The sequence below is a fragment of the Arvicola amphibius genome, chromosome 7, assembly GCF_903992535.2.
Source record: "Arvicola amphibius chromosome 7, mArvAmp1.2, whole genome shotgun sequence".
Lineage (NCBI taxonomy): Eukaryota > Metazoa > Chordata > Mammalia > Rodentia > Cricetidae > Arvicola > Arvicola amphibius.
Genome location: NC_052053.1, coordinates 15,758,876 through 15,775,250, shown reverse-complemented (window position 1 = coordinate 15,775,250; position 16,375 = coordinate 15,758,876). Strand labels below are relative to the sequence as shown.

Sequence of the window (16,375 nt, the reverse complement as noted above, 5' to 3'; positions counted from 1 at the left end):
AGGTGGGGAGCCGGGCCGTGGTGGTGCATGCCTTTAATTTTAGCACTCGGGAGGCAGAGGCAGACGGATCTCTGTGAGTTCGAGGCCAGCCTGGTCTACATGATCTAGTTCCAGGATAGAGTCTAAAGCTACAGAGAAACCCTGTCTCAAAAAAAACGGTACCACCACTCCCCCCAAAAAGAGAAAAGATTACAAGTGAGAAACTTGTATCTTTCTGAGTATCTTTCTAGATACTTTGAAAACAAAAAGAAAAAGGAAACTTCCTTAAGGGAAGGATGAAGAAATCAAAAGGTGAAAAACAGTAGGGTGTGGTTTGGTGGTAGAGTACTGCCCAGCATGTGTGAGACTCCAGGTTCAGTCGTCACCATCAGAAATAGACACCATCAGCTTAAGTCCATGTTGGAAAACTTTAAAAGTGGAGCTGTCATCACAATGTGAAGTATCAGGGCGGTCAGAGGTTGGAAAATCCCTCAGGAGTAAAGGGGAATATCTGCTCACTGACAGAAGAGAGTGCGCGGCGCAGGGTCTACAAGATTGGTGGTGGAGACATGAAACTGTTTGCAATACTTATAAACACATGCACGTGTGCACACAAACGCACACACGTGCGCACACATGTATCTCTAAGATTATCACTCTGGAAAAAGTGATAAAAGACTCAGCTACTCACAACTGCCTGTGGTTGGGAATACTCAAAACAGTCAGGTCATGAACAGAAATGGGGAATGTCTACCGTCACTGGCTTGTCAAACTCCTGGGAACCAAGAAGCCAGCTGCTAGCACTGCGACAGGCTTTCCTGGCAGCACCAAATGGCCAGGAATGTGAGGTGAAACTGACTTCTGAGGAGCATCCTGTCCCACGCCTGGGTACAGGCAAGAACTCCTGCCCCAGGGGGAGACCCATCCCGGGCTCTATGTACTTCTCCTGCGCACTACACAGTGCTCGTTCTGCAGGCACAGCCTTATTCCCTGTGGATAACCCAAACCAAAATAGAAAAAAAAAAAAAAAAAAAGAGGTAGCAGGAAAGGGCAGAAGCATTTTTTTGTTTCAGCCCAAACATTGCCCAGGGCTCTAGAAGGACAACAAAAGGTGCAAAACAATGAGAGAGTAGGGTGTGGTTTGGTGGTAGAGTACTGCCCAGCATGTGTGAGACTCCAGGTTCAGTCGTCAGCTTCAGAAAAAGACACAAGACCAAAAAGATATTCCATCTGAAGTGCCTTTATGAGCATATGCTTGGTACCTCTTCACATGAACACACACTAAGTAGGTCTCAGCTCCCCCTGTGCACAAGAACACACACTAGGTAAGTCTCTGCTCCTCCTGTGCACATGAACACACACTAGATGGGTCTTTGCCGCTGACAAGTAGAAACCCAGAGAATTCTCTTTTGCAATGTTCCTTTTTATTGACTTTTTGAAAGATGAGACTTACCCATGTTGGCAAACTTTTCTAATAACCATATTTACATATATTTAAATGCAAATTCAATTAGTATTATTTAATTAGTATCTGAAAAAACTATGACATAACTTTTAAATATAATATTCTAAAACTGAAAACTACTTTCCAACCAAATTACACATATTTATAAGCTAATAATCCAAGTCCAGAACCACAGAAATGAATTTGCTTTGCATATAAGTAATTATTTTCTAATTTCTTTAAATTTCCCTATCTTCAAAACAGCCTCCTCCACATTGCACTTCAAATCCTGCCTCCAATGGGACAATACTTGAAAAAACACACCAACACTGAAACATATGAAAATAATTACAAAGCTGAATGGCAACAAGGTAGAAAACTTGTGGTTGAGACCTAAAATGTTCAAAAATGTTGCATGCAGTGAAGTAGGCTTGCACTTTTTTTTTAAAAAATTTAAAGTAGTGTAAAAGACAACAAGGAACAGTCACACGCAACCTGTCCCACAGCTGAGGAGGAATGAGCTGGAATACGGATAGACACTTTACTAATTAGAAAATCCATGCAACCAAATGGAATCAAAAACTACTTTCGTAGACGCAATGAAGAAAACACATGCAGAAACTGTACTGTTTAGAAGCCAACTCACAAAGCTGGAAGCTTTCTAAGCAGAATAATCTTCCTACAATAAAAAATAAACATGACTTGAAAAAGGATCAGCTTTGCTAATACAACACAGGCAAGGTTTGTTTGTTTTTTTTTTCGGGGGTGTGCTTGTTTGTTTTCTTTAAGCCTCAAATAAAGGGGGGGACTGACGCTCACAGGGCCTCAGATCATACCGCTGCAATAAAGAGATGAGGAAACCTGCATCTCGTTACGGTTAGAGGTTAACCAGTCCTCTCAAAATGATCAAGCAGGGAACCCTCCAAAGCTTTTGCTTCTCCAAAACACTCTATAATTCAGAGCTAATTTATTATTCTAAGGAGGGGGAGAGAAGAGGGCAGAAGGGAGAGAGGGAACGGAAGATGAAGTGCAAAGAGAAACAACGGCCCAGCAGCAGAAAGCAATGTCTTTTGCTGAGGAGAAAAAAAAAAAAAAGTCTTGATTAATAGATGAGTCTTGTCTGTGACAGAGCAGACGGCCTTTGCAAGGATGACGGAGAAAGAGAAGGACGAAGGCCGGAACTCTGACAACTGAAGGAAGGGAGAGACGGAAAGACGTTCCTTCTATATATACACAGGGAAGTCGAGGGCATGTGGCATGCCCTCAAGGAGAACTTTCCAGCCGACTTTCGTAGCTACAGCACAGTAACACAGTCAATGTAAACCCAACTTGCTAGTAATCTGTATTTTCGTTTAAGTGGCTCTTCGAAGAGTATGTCCTTAAAGAACAAAGTTTAAAATAGCCATGACTTAAGCCACCTAGTATGATTTTCTTTGAATCAAAGAGACTGTGGCACTAGGCGAAAGTGAGTTTGTAAGCATCCAGGCACACCTGGCCCCGCCCCTTGGGGACCTGGCAGAGTGCATCACGCAGGCGGTACCCTGTCCCTTTAAAAGGCGGAACTCTGCCTACTTCTACCTCTTCTTCCTTTCTCTTTCTCTCTCTTCCTCTCTCTGCATCTCTCTGTCTCTCTCTGCATGGCATGTTTGTCCCTCCGCAGCCCTGGTTTGGATCATTGCAGATTTCGAGGGAGCAGTGCTTGCAGGGAGTGGGAAGCAGGCAAGTCCTCTGGCTCTACCTTCTGTCCTCTGCCACAGGGTTCAGCAGCCATCACTTTGTGTGGACATTGTTTCCTTCCCAGTGACTTTGTCACATCTGTCATCCATCGCAAACTAAAACCATTACATGATTTCATAATGTAATCCCCAGGCAATTTCTTTCCTTTTTTCTTTTCTTTTCTCTCCTGCTCCCACTGCCTTGCTCGCCTTAAGAAACAAGTGCTTCAGCTCCAGGGTGAGGGTCTCTCCTACAAGGTATAGCTTAATGATTAAACTGTATGTTCAATGGTATTGCTGCACATGGATCGATGAGGAGATGAAGCCAAGTTGTCCATAACTAAATCAAAGACAGCCTGGAAACAGAGGAACTCCAAACAGAGGAAAAGATAAGAGAAGTATGGTTAAAGCCTAGGATTCAAGAAGATGCTGGGCAACGCATCGATAATCCCAGCACATGGGAAGCTGAGGCAGGAGAAGTAAAGCGTAAGGCAAATGTGAGCTGCGTGGTGAGATCCTGTCAAAACAAAACAAAGCAAAACAAGCAAACAAAAACAAAGCAGCCAAATTAACTAATGAGTCAAACATGTTCAGTAGCCTGTGAATGAAATAAAGGACAGCATCCTGTTGGCTGGAAAAGAGCTGAATTTTAAGGTAAAGAAAAATGAATGGCATGTTTATGGAATTTATTTTATCATCTGATGAAAGTCTGAAAAGATAAATGCTTTCAAAAAAAAGATCATTAATTCTCCACTTAGATAATGGATAATAAGGAAACTCCAATAAGGAACCCCAGGATAGTGATACTAACCTTGAGGCTGACCAGACTGGGGAAGCAAGCAAGCACTTTTAAGAAGCTCAGCGCTCTCTCCCCAGGACCTATCAGTCCACATGACAAGTCTTATGTTCCCACCTCACAGCCGGCAATCTATCAACCTGCTAAAGTGGCCATTGCTCAGCAATCTCGCCTCTTCTCTTCCTAAACGAAGAGACCGACTTACTAGCCCAGGGTTTCCCACGGGACAGGGACCCCTGGGAGGCTTTGAACGCAGCTGGTAAAGGTGAAGCGGACAAATGCCTGCTTCACAACTAAAAAATGTCTTCTGGAAGTGATATGCTACTTTAAATTTCCACTTATTCCAGTATCGCTACGGAGCTGACGAACACAGGCTGACAGCAAGCGTGGGATCAGCAAACCCGAGAAATAATCAGAGCACGAGAAGCGTGCCTCCTGAAAACAGAAAGACATGAAGCTGACAGCAACACACCCTCCCCACCACAGGTGCGTCATCCTGACAGGCTACAGTCAGTCACGGGACACTCCACAGTGACAAGGAAAAGGCAAAGGGACACAGAGAGAAAGCACAAGTTTCGAGTGGGAAAATGTCAGTCAGCACCTGAATGAAACCTTTCACTGTGGAGGGCTCGCCTCTAATTACTGTTGAATTAAATAAAACAAGGTTGTGCACAAACAGCAGTTTAAGCTCCTCGTAGACTAAGCACACTATAGAAATGATGTTGAAGTTCTATCAAATAAACAGATAAATGCATTTCTCTATCTTCCACAAGCTTAACCTTGAAGAAGTTTAGCAGAACTCATTTCAACGGGTAAGTTTAGATCGGCAGTCATTCGGTGCCAATGAGCTCAGCTGGCATTTCCTTTCGTCCTTATATTCTTGGAGAAGCTGGCACAGGGATTAACACTTTTAACGCGTCTCCTTCTGCAGCAAAACCTGGAGCCAAGGCCATGACCGCAGCCAAAGGTACAGTGAGTCTGTTTGGTCAACTGTTCAAAACTGCTGGGCATCACCACATCTGGTTCTGCATGTAGATTCCCCACATCAAGGGGCAAAGGCCATGAAGCCCAGGAGAGAACTTAGGCTTGGGAACAGAGAGAGGAGAAGGGGTCCGGGGTGAAAAATTCCTTGGGGGAGGCAGATATGTTCCAAGAGCTAGTACACAGTTGATAATTGTGACTTCTATGACATAATGCTCTTGCAAGATAAAGACCCCAGTGGCCATTGTTTCTTCTAAGAACAATGGTTTCCAGTTAACACATGGCGCCCTGTGAGATGATGCAGTCCCTCAACCTGGAGATAATACGCATTCATGGAATTAAAGGGTTAATAGGATACCGGATGTCCAAACGCTGCCAAACTGTGAAACCGCAGGAATAATAAAAGTGCAAGCCACAGCAGTGCAGGAGGTCGGAAGGGCACGGGAACTCTGCTCCACACAATGCGCCTGTGTCAATCATCTGGACCACAAAGGAGGGCTATACTAATGACCTTGGGCAGGCTATACTCAGAATCCTTAATTATTTTTATGTGAAATTAGAAATCGTAGTATATACCCTGAAGGACCAGCGCCCTTCCTCCCACCGTCTCTAAACATACCAAAGCATAAAAGAGCAGAGGTGCAAAGTTGAGACCAAAGCAACATACGTAAGAATTTAGCATCTGTTAAATGGAAATTTTCACCATTTTATTTTGTTATGTGTATTTATTACATGTATTTTATTATTCTTATTATATAATAAGTAAGTATGCGTATATTCTATACAGCTTGGGCACTACAATGAGAGAAACGGGGTCAGAAAAGTAAATTGAGCGCTGCTATCAGACAACTCCTAAAGACTGAAGGTGCCGAGCACAAAAGAATAAAGAGCCCAGCCCTTAAGCAGACAGCCAGACTGCCTACAGTCTGTGATGGTATGCTTCCTGTCCCAGGAAGTGGAAGAAAGGGACTGGAGTGAGAAGGTCTCCTCTGGTCCTCAATCTGGCTCTAAATGGGCCATCATGCTTGTTTGCCAACTGTGATAAACAGTTACCAATGGCCTTGGGCAACTAGAAGCTTGAAAGAGCCCAGATCATAGCACCAGTGCAGCCCAAAAGCTGCATCCAAGACTGCAGCACAAAGACACTCAAACTACACACGCTACCCTACTCGGCTGGTAGTGAGGTGGTGGCTGGGGCTCCAACAGAGCGCCACCGTGAAACACAAACACCATAGGCAGACTCTTAAGGGATATTTCAAACAATGCACAAGTGTTAATGTACAGTTCACAGGATTCGAAGACTCCCAAGAGACCTCAGGGATTTTCCAATTCAGCTCTCTCTTAAAATGACCCAATGCTATTAGGCAATGCAACCGAAGTTGAAAACAAGTTAGTGGCTGAAGCGGGACCCAGCTCTCCCCACAGTTTATTCGATGTTTTTTCCACCCGGGGAAGATGACCTTGAGGGCTGGTAGATGACAAAGGCCCAACTGTGCTGGTCACTACCCAGTCAGAAACAGACTAAGTCCTCTGCAGCAGCAATGCCCACAGAAGCAATGCATAGCTGAAATTCTGAGCGGGGGGGACATAAATGGATGACTTTTTTAAATTAACGTTTAGTTACAGAAGCCCTTGCTGTAATCTGGGCTTTTGGCTGGCAGTCCCTTGCTCAATCCCAGTGAGATCTTGGCATTGTGTAACCCGGTTTAAAATGGAAGGCCAAGCAGGTCTGGAAAAGTACAGCTCTAGCCGTGAACTTAATTTATACCATAGCGTACTGTAATTAAGCCTGAAAGAAAAGCTATATTCTGGGAGGAGACAAAAAGCTCTTGTTAACGGCATTCCATTCCCAGTGTAGAATAAAACAAAAGGCTTCTTCATGTGGAGCCAACTGTCATTATACTGCATAGCTTGCACGGTGCTACTGCACTAATATTTGTGCTGGGATTAGTTGGGGATAACCCATCGGTTAACTCCTCCACTCCAGTTTTATCCTGAAATAAATGGCCGAAAGGGAAAGGGGGAAAAAAAAATCCTGGCAGGCAGAACAACGACCATATTTATGAGATTAAAGTCTAAAACCCTTCACAGTTTGCTGGGTAACTAATAACCATTTGCTAAGCTGTTCATTTAATAATGAGTCAGTTAAGCCCAGAGCAAATGTTCCTTCGACCAACCAACGCTACTACAGTCATATCTACACAGACACGCTCCAGTTATTTATGTAAGTGCTTCATTTCAAAGAAGAAATTCAAGGTAGCAAACTTGGATCATTAGCCAAATGCAGTCTATAGTATATGACGAGAGAGAGAGAGGGAGGGAGGGAGGGAAACACAAAACCTCTATTTGTATACGACCTTGTGACTTATAAAAGCAGAAATGACCAATATATGCTTCTGGAGGAATTCATAGCTGTGTCATGAACTCTTCAGAAAAGGCCCAAGAGAAGGTGGACATCTGAACTTTGGGGGGGTCACAAATCCATGACCTCAGGCCAGAGCCCTCCGTGTCTAAAATGGAATGCCACACTGAAACCACGGGGCTGTGCAGTTTGAATACTGCACACCAAAGCCACTTACTCCTGAGGCAGCGAGTCATCACTCAGAGAAGAGAGGGGTGCAGCTAGTTCCGGGGAACCACTACCCACCAACACCATGTTCTTCTCTAACAGTGCACAAGCCCCGGACCATGAAGAGCAGGCAGCAGCCATCCCTCCCCCGATACTCACTAATAGTTCATCCATACTCGTCTGGCATTTTTCCAGGTTGATCCGCTTGATGGCTACGCGTTCTTGCCTGGGTTTGCACAGGGCTGCCTGGACCACAGCCGTCGCTCCGCTACCTGAAAGAAAATAAAGACATCCGCTATCAAATGGCACCAGCTGACTGGCACTTACGCACCTCTTTTTTACAACGTCTATTATTTTAAGTCTCCGACAGAAGATATTCAAAGTATTACCAGGGACATCTTCAAAGAGCCCCTTCGGTTTTAAAATGACTATATAGAGAAGAAAAGTTCCCAGTGTCTCTCTGAGGACAGAGGGGCAGGCAAGCTGAGCACAACTCCACTTGAGCTTCAAGTTGTTATGACCCCTGGGTCCTGCCTCATTGAACTACGCTTCCAACTCGCATCCATTCCCAGGTCTTCCTGGGCTCCTTCAGGACTTCCACCGTGTCCTGCGATTTAGCATCCTGAACACTCCCAGGGCTTCAGCTCTTGCTCTACAATCAGGAAAACAGAAATCTGCCCTAGGAGTCTCTTGTTTCAAACGCAGCTCTTAGGGATGCCAAGCAACACGATGCAAATGTGTCGTTGCAGAAGCTCCTGGGCATTCATGGAAATTTCATATTTAAGGTCTCCTGATCATTAGCTAATGCACTCAGACTCCTAAAAGGCGGAGCCACATCGTTATCCATGCTTTAGAGGAACGGGATGCAGAAGAGTCATGATTTGTGGCGCAATACCAAGAACGTCTAATGAGATTTCTATGCCGTCAGGGCAAAAGACCCCCAGGGCAAGGCATCGTAATTCCACAGATGAAACCAAAAACTGACATCCCAACCGCATAAATTCTTTCCTAGATGTCCAATGAAAGAACTCAGCCTGAGCCTGGGACAGTGCAAAGGGGGACAGATATGACTCTAACACCCGGAAGTCGACCAGTCCTCTCCCTTCCAGGTGTCCACACACAGAAGCCCAACCTGTGTGAACCCCATGTGCTGACCACCCACTATAGCCGTAAAATTCCCGTTAAAGCTTGTGAGTTTTCATTATTGGCCGGCCTCATTTTATATGTGAGAAAATGGGAACCTGGCAACACTGCCCAAGGTCACATAGCTAACAGGTAAGGACCTGGGCTGGGATCTGAGTCAGTGTGCCAAACGCCCACGTCTGTGATGTTTGCCTACTTCCCACAAGCCAAAGCACAGCAGAGCACAGCCTGCCCTTCCTCGCTTGCCTCGGCCTTGCCAGGAAAATATTTCTTCAGTACTCAATGGCTCACCCAAAGAGAACCAACCTGGAGAGAAGGTGCAAGGGAGCCTCCCTTTCAGGAACAGGAAGAGGACTGGTGCGTGTCATGGCCTTCCTCTCCAACCTCAGGGCGCTCCTTCAGCCTCAGTCCCACCAGGTTGGCCTCACGGCCCGCAGACTTGGGTTCAATCCAGAATGTTCCAGCTATCAAGTCAAACACTACAAAGAGTCCTGCTGCTGGCAAAATGTGTTTTCCAGTCCCCAAAACAAGAGACTCACAGTGAGGGAGGCACAGAGAAAGGGCTAAGTAGCTGGTTAGCAGTGGGTCTGGAACCCAGCAGAGAAATCAACAAACATTTTAACTAGCTGCTGGCAGCATGCCATATCGTTCTACAATCAGTTTCTCCATCTCTCTCTTCCACCCTTAATACACAGTCCCAAGTGTTTTCTAATCAAAGCAATTGAAGAACAGAAAGCAGGCCAGCTCCCAGAATGGACTGAACAGGTGTACATAACATCAGGCCTTCCCATATGCGCTGGACTTACAACCTCAGAGTTCCACTAATATATTCAAGAATGCAGACACAAATGGGAATTCTCAAAAGCAGAAGTGGGTTATCTCTGGCTCTTGGAGACACTTACTGCGTTAGAATTACAGCCAACTAAAGAATCACGACTTTTATCTTTACACAGCAAACAGGAAACTATATGGCACAAGCCTGCTGCAATAGCAAGAAAGGATATAGCCATCTACTGAACACTAGGAGCTCTTGCTCTGAGTCCAGAGGCATCCTTTTAACTTCAAAAGGCATCAAGAACCAAGCTGAACGGAGAGAGCATCCTAAAGACCAAGTCTACCCCCTCGCAGCGAGGTAGAAGAGAAGGGATTTTTGTTTTCCCTCCTGCAATAATTGGAAAACATAGGCTTAGGACTCCAGAACAAGGCATGCTGGCTGGTATGTGTTCTTTGTTTGCTTGTTTTGTTCCAAATTGCTGCAGCCAAGACACCAGTGGTCATGAATTTGGTGTGGGTGGGTGGAGGCCAGTACCTTCTGGAAGGCAGCTTCAGAATGCAGCTTGCCAAGGACGGCTAAGACCAGCTTTGTGCAGTGGAGGTACAAAGTGTGTGTTCTACTGTGAGTCCTGATTCCAACTTGGAAGCCTGCTTGACTCGAGGGAAGACTCCCTGGGTAAAGGAAATCCGCACTATGACATAAAAGGAAGAGGTGACCTCTCAATTTTCCAAAGGGCCATTCAGAAAGAATAAGGCAGGTCTGCTTTAAGGATCTTTATGTACTCTGCTGAACAGATTAAAAGGCAGCCTTGAAAATGTAGGCTTAGAAATCCAGGAAATAAGCAAGTGTTCACAACCTAAAGTAAAATGGAATAGTGAAACAGTCAATGGTCTTTGATGCTGAAACACAATTCGCTAACACCTGATGGTGTGCTTCTAGTAACCATTATCCTTGGGACAGCGAAGCCTGGAGCATTTCTCGTTTTATTCGACTCCCGGCCAAAGTGAAGTGAAACTCTCTATAGGATGGTGGCCCGTGTGCCAGACTAAAAAACTTGCATCTTTCTATCTTTCTGTCTTTTCGGGCAGTCTTGAGTCGATCTATCCCCATTCATTTCTTTGGTAGTTCCAAGCCAACAACAGTTCTAAGTTTCAGAGAGAAACTACCGTGACGGCAGACAGTGGCAGTTTCCTTGAATTCATGACCGAGGCTCAGGTCTGACTTTCGGTGGGCATGAATGTCCCCATCTGTTTTGTGGCTTGAACTGAGGTGATCGCCAGAGAACTGCACATCTGAGCTCACATTTGAGTTACCCAAAGAAATACTTCCTGGATATGTAACTTAGTGTCATAACTTTAGATTTCAATAAGTCTGTAAGAAACAAATACATCAGTGTTTCTTTTATTAAAGAGAGAAAGAGAGAGAGAGAGAGAGAGAAATCATATAAGTGTTGCCAGAAGTGTCTAAACAGTATGGTCAAAGTTCTTAATTCTATGACCCATGTGACAAATTCCTCCCTGTATGTGGTGCTGGTAGAAAAATGCCTTGTTCCTAAATAACTTAAGAGAAAACAAGAAACATACAGCATCATGTTTTCCTTTTCTGTTGTGAAAATCAGAAACAAAGATGTAAATTTCATCTTTAATCACAAGCAAATGTCTTAGTGTGGGTCTCCTGTGACTTCCCCTTCTCCTCAACACACAGCCCCTACTGAGCACCTTATTCCTTCATACTTAGAACTTATTACATACTTCATACTTATTTCCCTTGTATAAACCCGTGTTCACAGAGTCTAACGCAGTAACAAGTCCTTGAAACGGCACTCCCTGGCTACCTAACTCGAATGCAAGGACTTAACAGCCACCAGACAACCTCAGACTCAAAAAGGCAGTGAGAGGTCGTCGCTGATATTAATTCATCAGCAAAGAGTAACTAAAGCCCTACCACAAGGAAGGCATTCACTAGAAGATGAAAGTCCAAAGGTGACCACTCCTGGCACAAGAGGGATAAATCCTTCTACACGATCATTTCTTATGAGGAATAAAGACAAGGTGGGCAGCTACAGTGACCTGAGCTTTCGCTACAGACTAAAACTACAAATGGTAAAAGCCCCCACCCACTATGAACTTAGTAAGAGGGCTTTGGGAGTCACAGAAAACTCTTCAGTATCATCTCAGTACTGTAACTGACAAGGAAAAATAAATGCACTTTCCTCTCTCCCCACCCAGAGGAAAGTACTGGGCCTCAAACAGGAAGATGGACTCGCAGAAAACAAGTTGGCCTTGAGCTACACCGTTCAGCCTCCTGAACTATGGAAATAAATTTTAGTCTGTGCTTCAGGCCATTTGACCTATGATGTTTTGTTATAGCAGCCCCAGAAAACTGACACAGCTCCATTCACTATCTATTCGAAGCCACTCTTCCACCGAGACCTGTGGTGAATGCCATGCTAATTACCAGTTCGGACCTAATTAAGTCAAAATCCAGAGCTAAGATCACCAGAAGGGCCTTCCGTTAATTGCTGCAGTTTCCACATCTTAGGTGAGCAAGATCTTTTAAAATGAGGTTAGGTGACTATCTTCATCACTGTGCTAGTGCTGTGAAGAGACATGTGACCAAGGCAATTCTTATGAAGAGAGCATTTTACTGGAGGCCTGCTTACTATTTTAAAGGATGAGCCCATGAACATCACGGCAGGACAATGACCACTAAGACTGAGACGGAGAAGTAGCTGAGAGCGTCACATCATGATCTGCAGGTAATAGGCAGACAGATACTTGGGCTAGCACAAAATTTTGAAACCTCAAAGCCCACCCCAATGACACACCTCCTCCAACAAGGCCATACCTACTCCTAGAGGCCACACTTTCTAATCCTTCCCAAATAGTTCCACTAACTGGGGACCAAGCATTCAAATTTATGAGCTTATGGAGCCAGTCTCATTCAAACCACCACTGTGAAGATTCTACTCATCAAAGATGTGGATTCCCTCCCCTTTGTGATTTTAGACCTAATGTCTAAACTTCAGCTTCCTTAATGAACTAATAAAATCTATTTGTACGACTCAATATGGCATAATATGTTTCAATCCCTGGAAAATGGCAGTCCAGTAAATATAAGACACTCCTGCTGGGACCCACTGCTCCCTGCAAACCATGAGGAAGACCAACTTCAGGCTGTCTATTTATAGCACCTAAGGGACAAGAACCAAAGCTGAGCATAGGGAAGGTTCTTGTGGTTTGAAGGTAAGGAAAAGAGCTCTAAAGTTGGAAACAAAAGGCTAAAAGCTTCTTCAGGTCTGATACAACATGGTATACAGAAGAACCTAAAATGTAAAAGACCACCCAGAGAATTCAGCAGCAGTGACTGATGAATTAATATTCTATAGCAAGACTTGTTGTAATCAATTTTAATATCTATCCTAAGAAGACACAAGTTTAAAGCACCTTTGACCAGTGATTACATAGGTTCACACCCTAATGCCACATCATATTAACTGTCCATCCTTGGATGGATTATTTAGCTTCTCCATGCCTCAGTTTCTTATCTGTTACATGGTGATAAGAATATCCAGCTTAAAGGAGGGTTGTCAAGATCTAGCAAATTAATTCATGGGAAACTCTTAGAATGGTGTCCAGTATACAGTAAGTCCTAGTTAAAACTTAGATAGTGTCTTAATTAGGGTTTCTGTTGCTTTACTAAAACACCAATACCAAAAAAAACAAGTTGGGGAGAAAACGGTTTATTTGATTTACACTTCTACATTGTTGTTCATCACTGAAGGAAGTCGGGACAGGAACTCAAACAGGGTAGGATCCTGGATGCAGGAGTTGATGTAGAGGCCATGGAGGAGTGATGCTTACTGGCTTGCTCAGCCTGCTTTCTTATAGAACCCAGGACCACTAGCCCATGGATGGTACCACTCACCATGGGCGGGCCCTCCTGTACTGACCACTAATTGAGAAAATGCCTTACAGATGGATCTCATGGAGCCATGTCCTCTCCTGGGGTTCCTTCTTCTCGGATGACTCTAGCTTGTGTCAAGTTGGAACACAAAAACCAACCAGTGCAGCTAGCATTGCTCTTTAGGGAAATCTTTCCAGGTTGTGCGGTATCCCATCAACTTGTGATTTTATTTTTATTTTTTTTTCATGGTTTATTTTTTTTATATTTAAAAATTTCCATCTCCTTCCCTCCTCCTCCCCCCTCCCTCCCCTCCTCCTCCCCCTTCCCTCCCCTCCCCTCCACCCATACCTCCCCTCCCTCCCTCTCAAGGCCAAGGAGCCATCAGGGTTCCCCACTCTATGCTAAGACCAAGGTCCTCCCAACTCCCCCCAGGTCCAGGAAGGTGATCGACCAAGCTGAGAAGGCTCCCACAGAGCCCGTCCATGAAGAACAATCAGAGCCCAGAGCCATTGTCCTTTGCTTCTCAGTCAGCCCCCGCTGTTGGCCACATTCAGAGAGGCGGGTTTGGTCGCATGATCCATCAGTCCTATTCCAACTGGAGTTGGTGATCTCCCATTAGTTCTGTCCCACCGAGGGGTTCCCAGGTTTCCAGGGAGACGCCCCCAGTTAGTTCCTTGGGCAGCTGAGGAGAGGGAGCCTGAAAAGGCCAGTTCCTATAGCCATACTGATGAATTTCTTGCATATCACCATAGAACCTCCACCTGACGATAGATGAAGAAAATGACAGAGCCCCACATTGGAGCACCGGACTGAGCTCCCAAGGTCCTGATGAGGAGCAGAAGGAGAGAGAACATGAGAAAGAAAGTCAGGACCGTGAGGGAACCTCCAGCTGGCGACAGATGGGGAAGGTGACTGAGCCCCACATTGGAGCACTGGACTGAGCTCCCAAGGTCCTGATGAGGAGCAGAAGGAGCGAGAACATGAGGGAGAAAGTCAGGAACGAGAGGGGTGCGTTCACTCATGGAGACGGTGGGTCAACTTGTGATTTTTTTTTTTTTTTTTTTTTTTTTTTTTTTGGTTTTTCGAGACAGGGTTTCTCTGCGGCTTTGGAGCCTGTCCTGGAACTAGCTCTTGTAGACCAGGCTGGTCTCGAACTCACAGAGATCCGCCTGCCTCTGCCTCCCGAGTGCTGGGATTAAAGGCGTGCGCCACCACCGCCCGGCACAACTTGTGATTTTAATACTGTATAATAATCCATGCCATTGATGCACCCTAAATTATTCAGCTCTTGGGCTAAAAAGAATATTCTCTTATAATATGCAGTATCTTTCCCTCTAATAACCGTAACGTCTAGTATGTTACACACATACAAAGACACACAGACACACACACACATACACACTTAGTCCACAACAGAGTTAGTTTATGTTAAAGTCAGGATGTATTTGATTTCCCAGTAACAACTTCCCCTACGTTGCAAGGCTGGGGCTGGTCATGGCATTAACCTCTGACATTCACGATGGCCACTGGAACAAAGTCTATCATCACGCCCTACTTACAGGAGGAACGCCAAGCCAAACTTTAATAAGGGCTAGGCCCTTTCCCAGCACACACAAGGGCTCTAATTATGTTCATCAGCCACAGACCCACTCTGCCAATAAGTACAGTCCAGAGCCATATCAGGTTGTCTTTATAGAAGTGTTGGCATGCGGCGCATAGTACACAAAACAAATGGCTTTGGCTCACGCGCTTTCTTCCAGCCCTCCTTCCCCGGCTTACTCTGTTCTATTTATAGCCAACCTTACAGCCCACAAAGCCAACCAGTCACCTGACGGCCGGAAACTGACCGGGGAGATACAGGTGAATGGATACACGTGATATTTACAGAGGTACAGCTACTGGGCCTGGACCGGGTGTCTGGACTTTGCAGAAAAGCTGTGAGTCCAGATCGGTGGGAGTTCTCCCCAACTGTTAAGGGTGGTGATGAGTTTGTTGTTCCTGTCTTCAACATAAAACCATTGCTTTCCTGGGGCCACATTTTGCTTACAACTAAAATGGGTATTTGGTTTCCCAGCTGTACCCATTCTTACCTGAGGGGGGAAATTTTAAAATATCTTTTAGGTCATGCACATGAAGCTCTCATCTGTCTAGATGGAAAAATGATCACATAACTTGTTTGATGGTGCTGGAAAATTAAATATTCACACGTAAAAGAGTGAAACGTGGTCCTTATCTCTCACCCTGTACAAACACCGACTTCAGATGGATCAAAGACCGGAATGTAAGATGTGAAACTTTGAAACTGTGAGAGAAATAAGTAGAGAAAACACTCAAGGTGCTGCTGGGGCTTTCTGGGGGGGTGGGGAAACCTCTATTTGCTCAGGAAACAATAGCAACAAACCAGACTTCATGAAATTAAAACTCTTCTGCCCAGTAAAGGAAACAGTCAAGTGAAGAAATATCCTTCTAAACAGGTAAAAAAAAAAAACCTTTGCTAAATACAGGTGTGACTGAGGACAAGCAGAATATACAAAGCACTCAAAACAATAAGAAAGCCAAAACCAAGCAAACCTGTCACCATGCTGGCTAGGGATGAAGAGCAGTGGAGACGGCTCGGTTGGTGAAGTACTTGCTACTCATGAATGCAGACCTGAGTTTGGATCCCCTCCCTTATGTACAGGAGCCTAGAATCCCAGCCCTAGGAAGGAGGAGACAAGAGGATCCCTTGATCTGGCTGGCTAGCAAATCTAGCTAAATAGATAAACTCTGGGTTTGTGAGACACCCTTTCTCAAAAACTAAGGTGGACGGCAACTGAGGAAGACATGGGCCTTAACATACAAGCGCACACAAACACAGACAAACACAAAACATGACGTACAGCTGACCAATCAACATATGAAAAAATTGTTCAAACAGCACCAGCTATCAGAGAAATGCTCATTACTGCTGCACTGAGATTCCAAACTCAGAGGGCAGTCACTAAAGAAGGCAATAAAAGGGTAATGACAGACGGGAACTCTCATCGAGCCCTGGTGGGAATGTGAACCAGTCCAGGTACTAGGGACA

The 16,375-nt window shown here is 44.9% G+C and overlaps 1 protein-coding gene across 1 annotated transcript in view; it reads right to left on the bottom strand.

Annotated features, from left to right (window-relative positions):
- Nucleotides 1-16,375, bottom strand: part of Stk39 (serine/threonine kinase 39) — a 256,946-nt gene that overhangs the window by 187,197 nt on the left and 53,374 nt on the right. Inside the window, exon 2 of the mRNA XM_038337065.1 lies at nucleotides 7,644-7,756. Coding sequence (XP_038192993.1) covers nucleotides 7,644-7,756 — 113 coding nt within the window. The remainder of the gene's footprint in view (nucleotides 1-7,643; nucleotides 7,757-16,375) is intronic.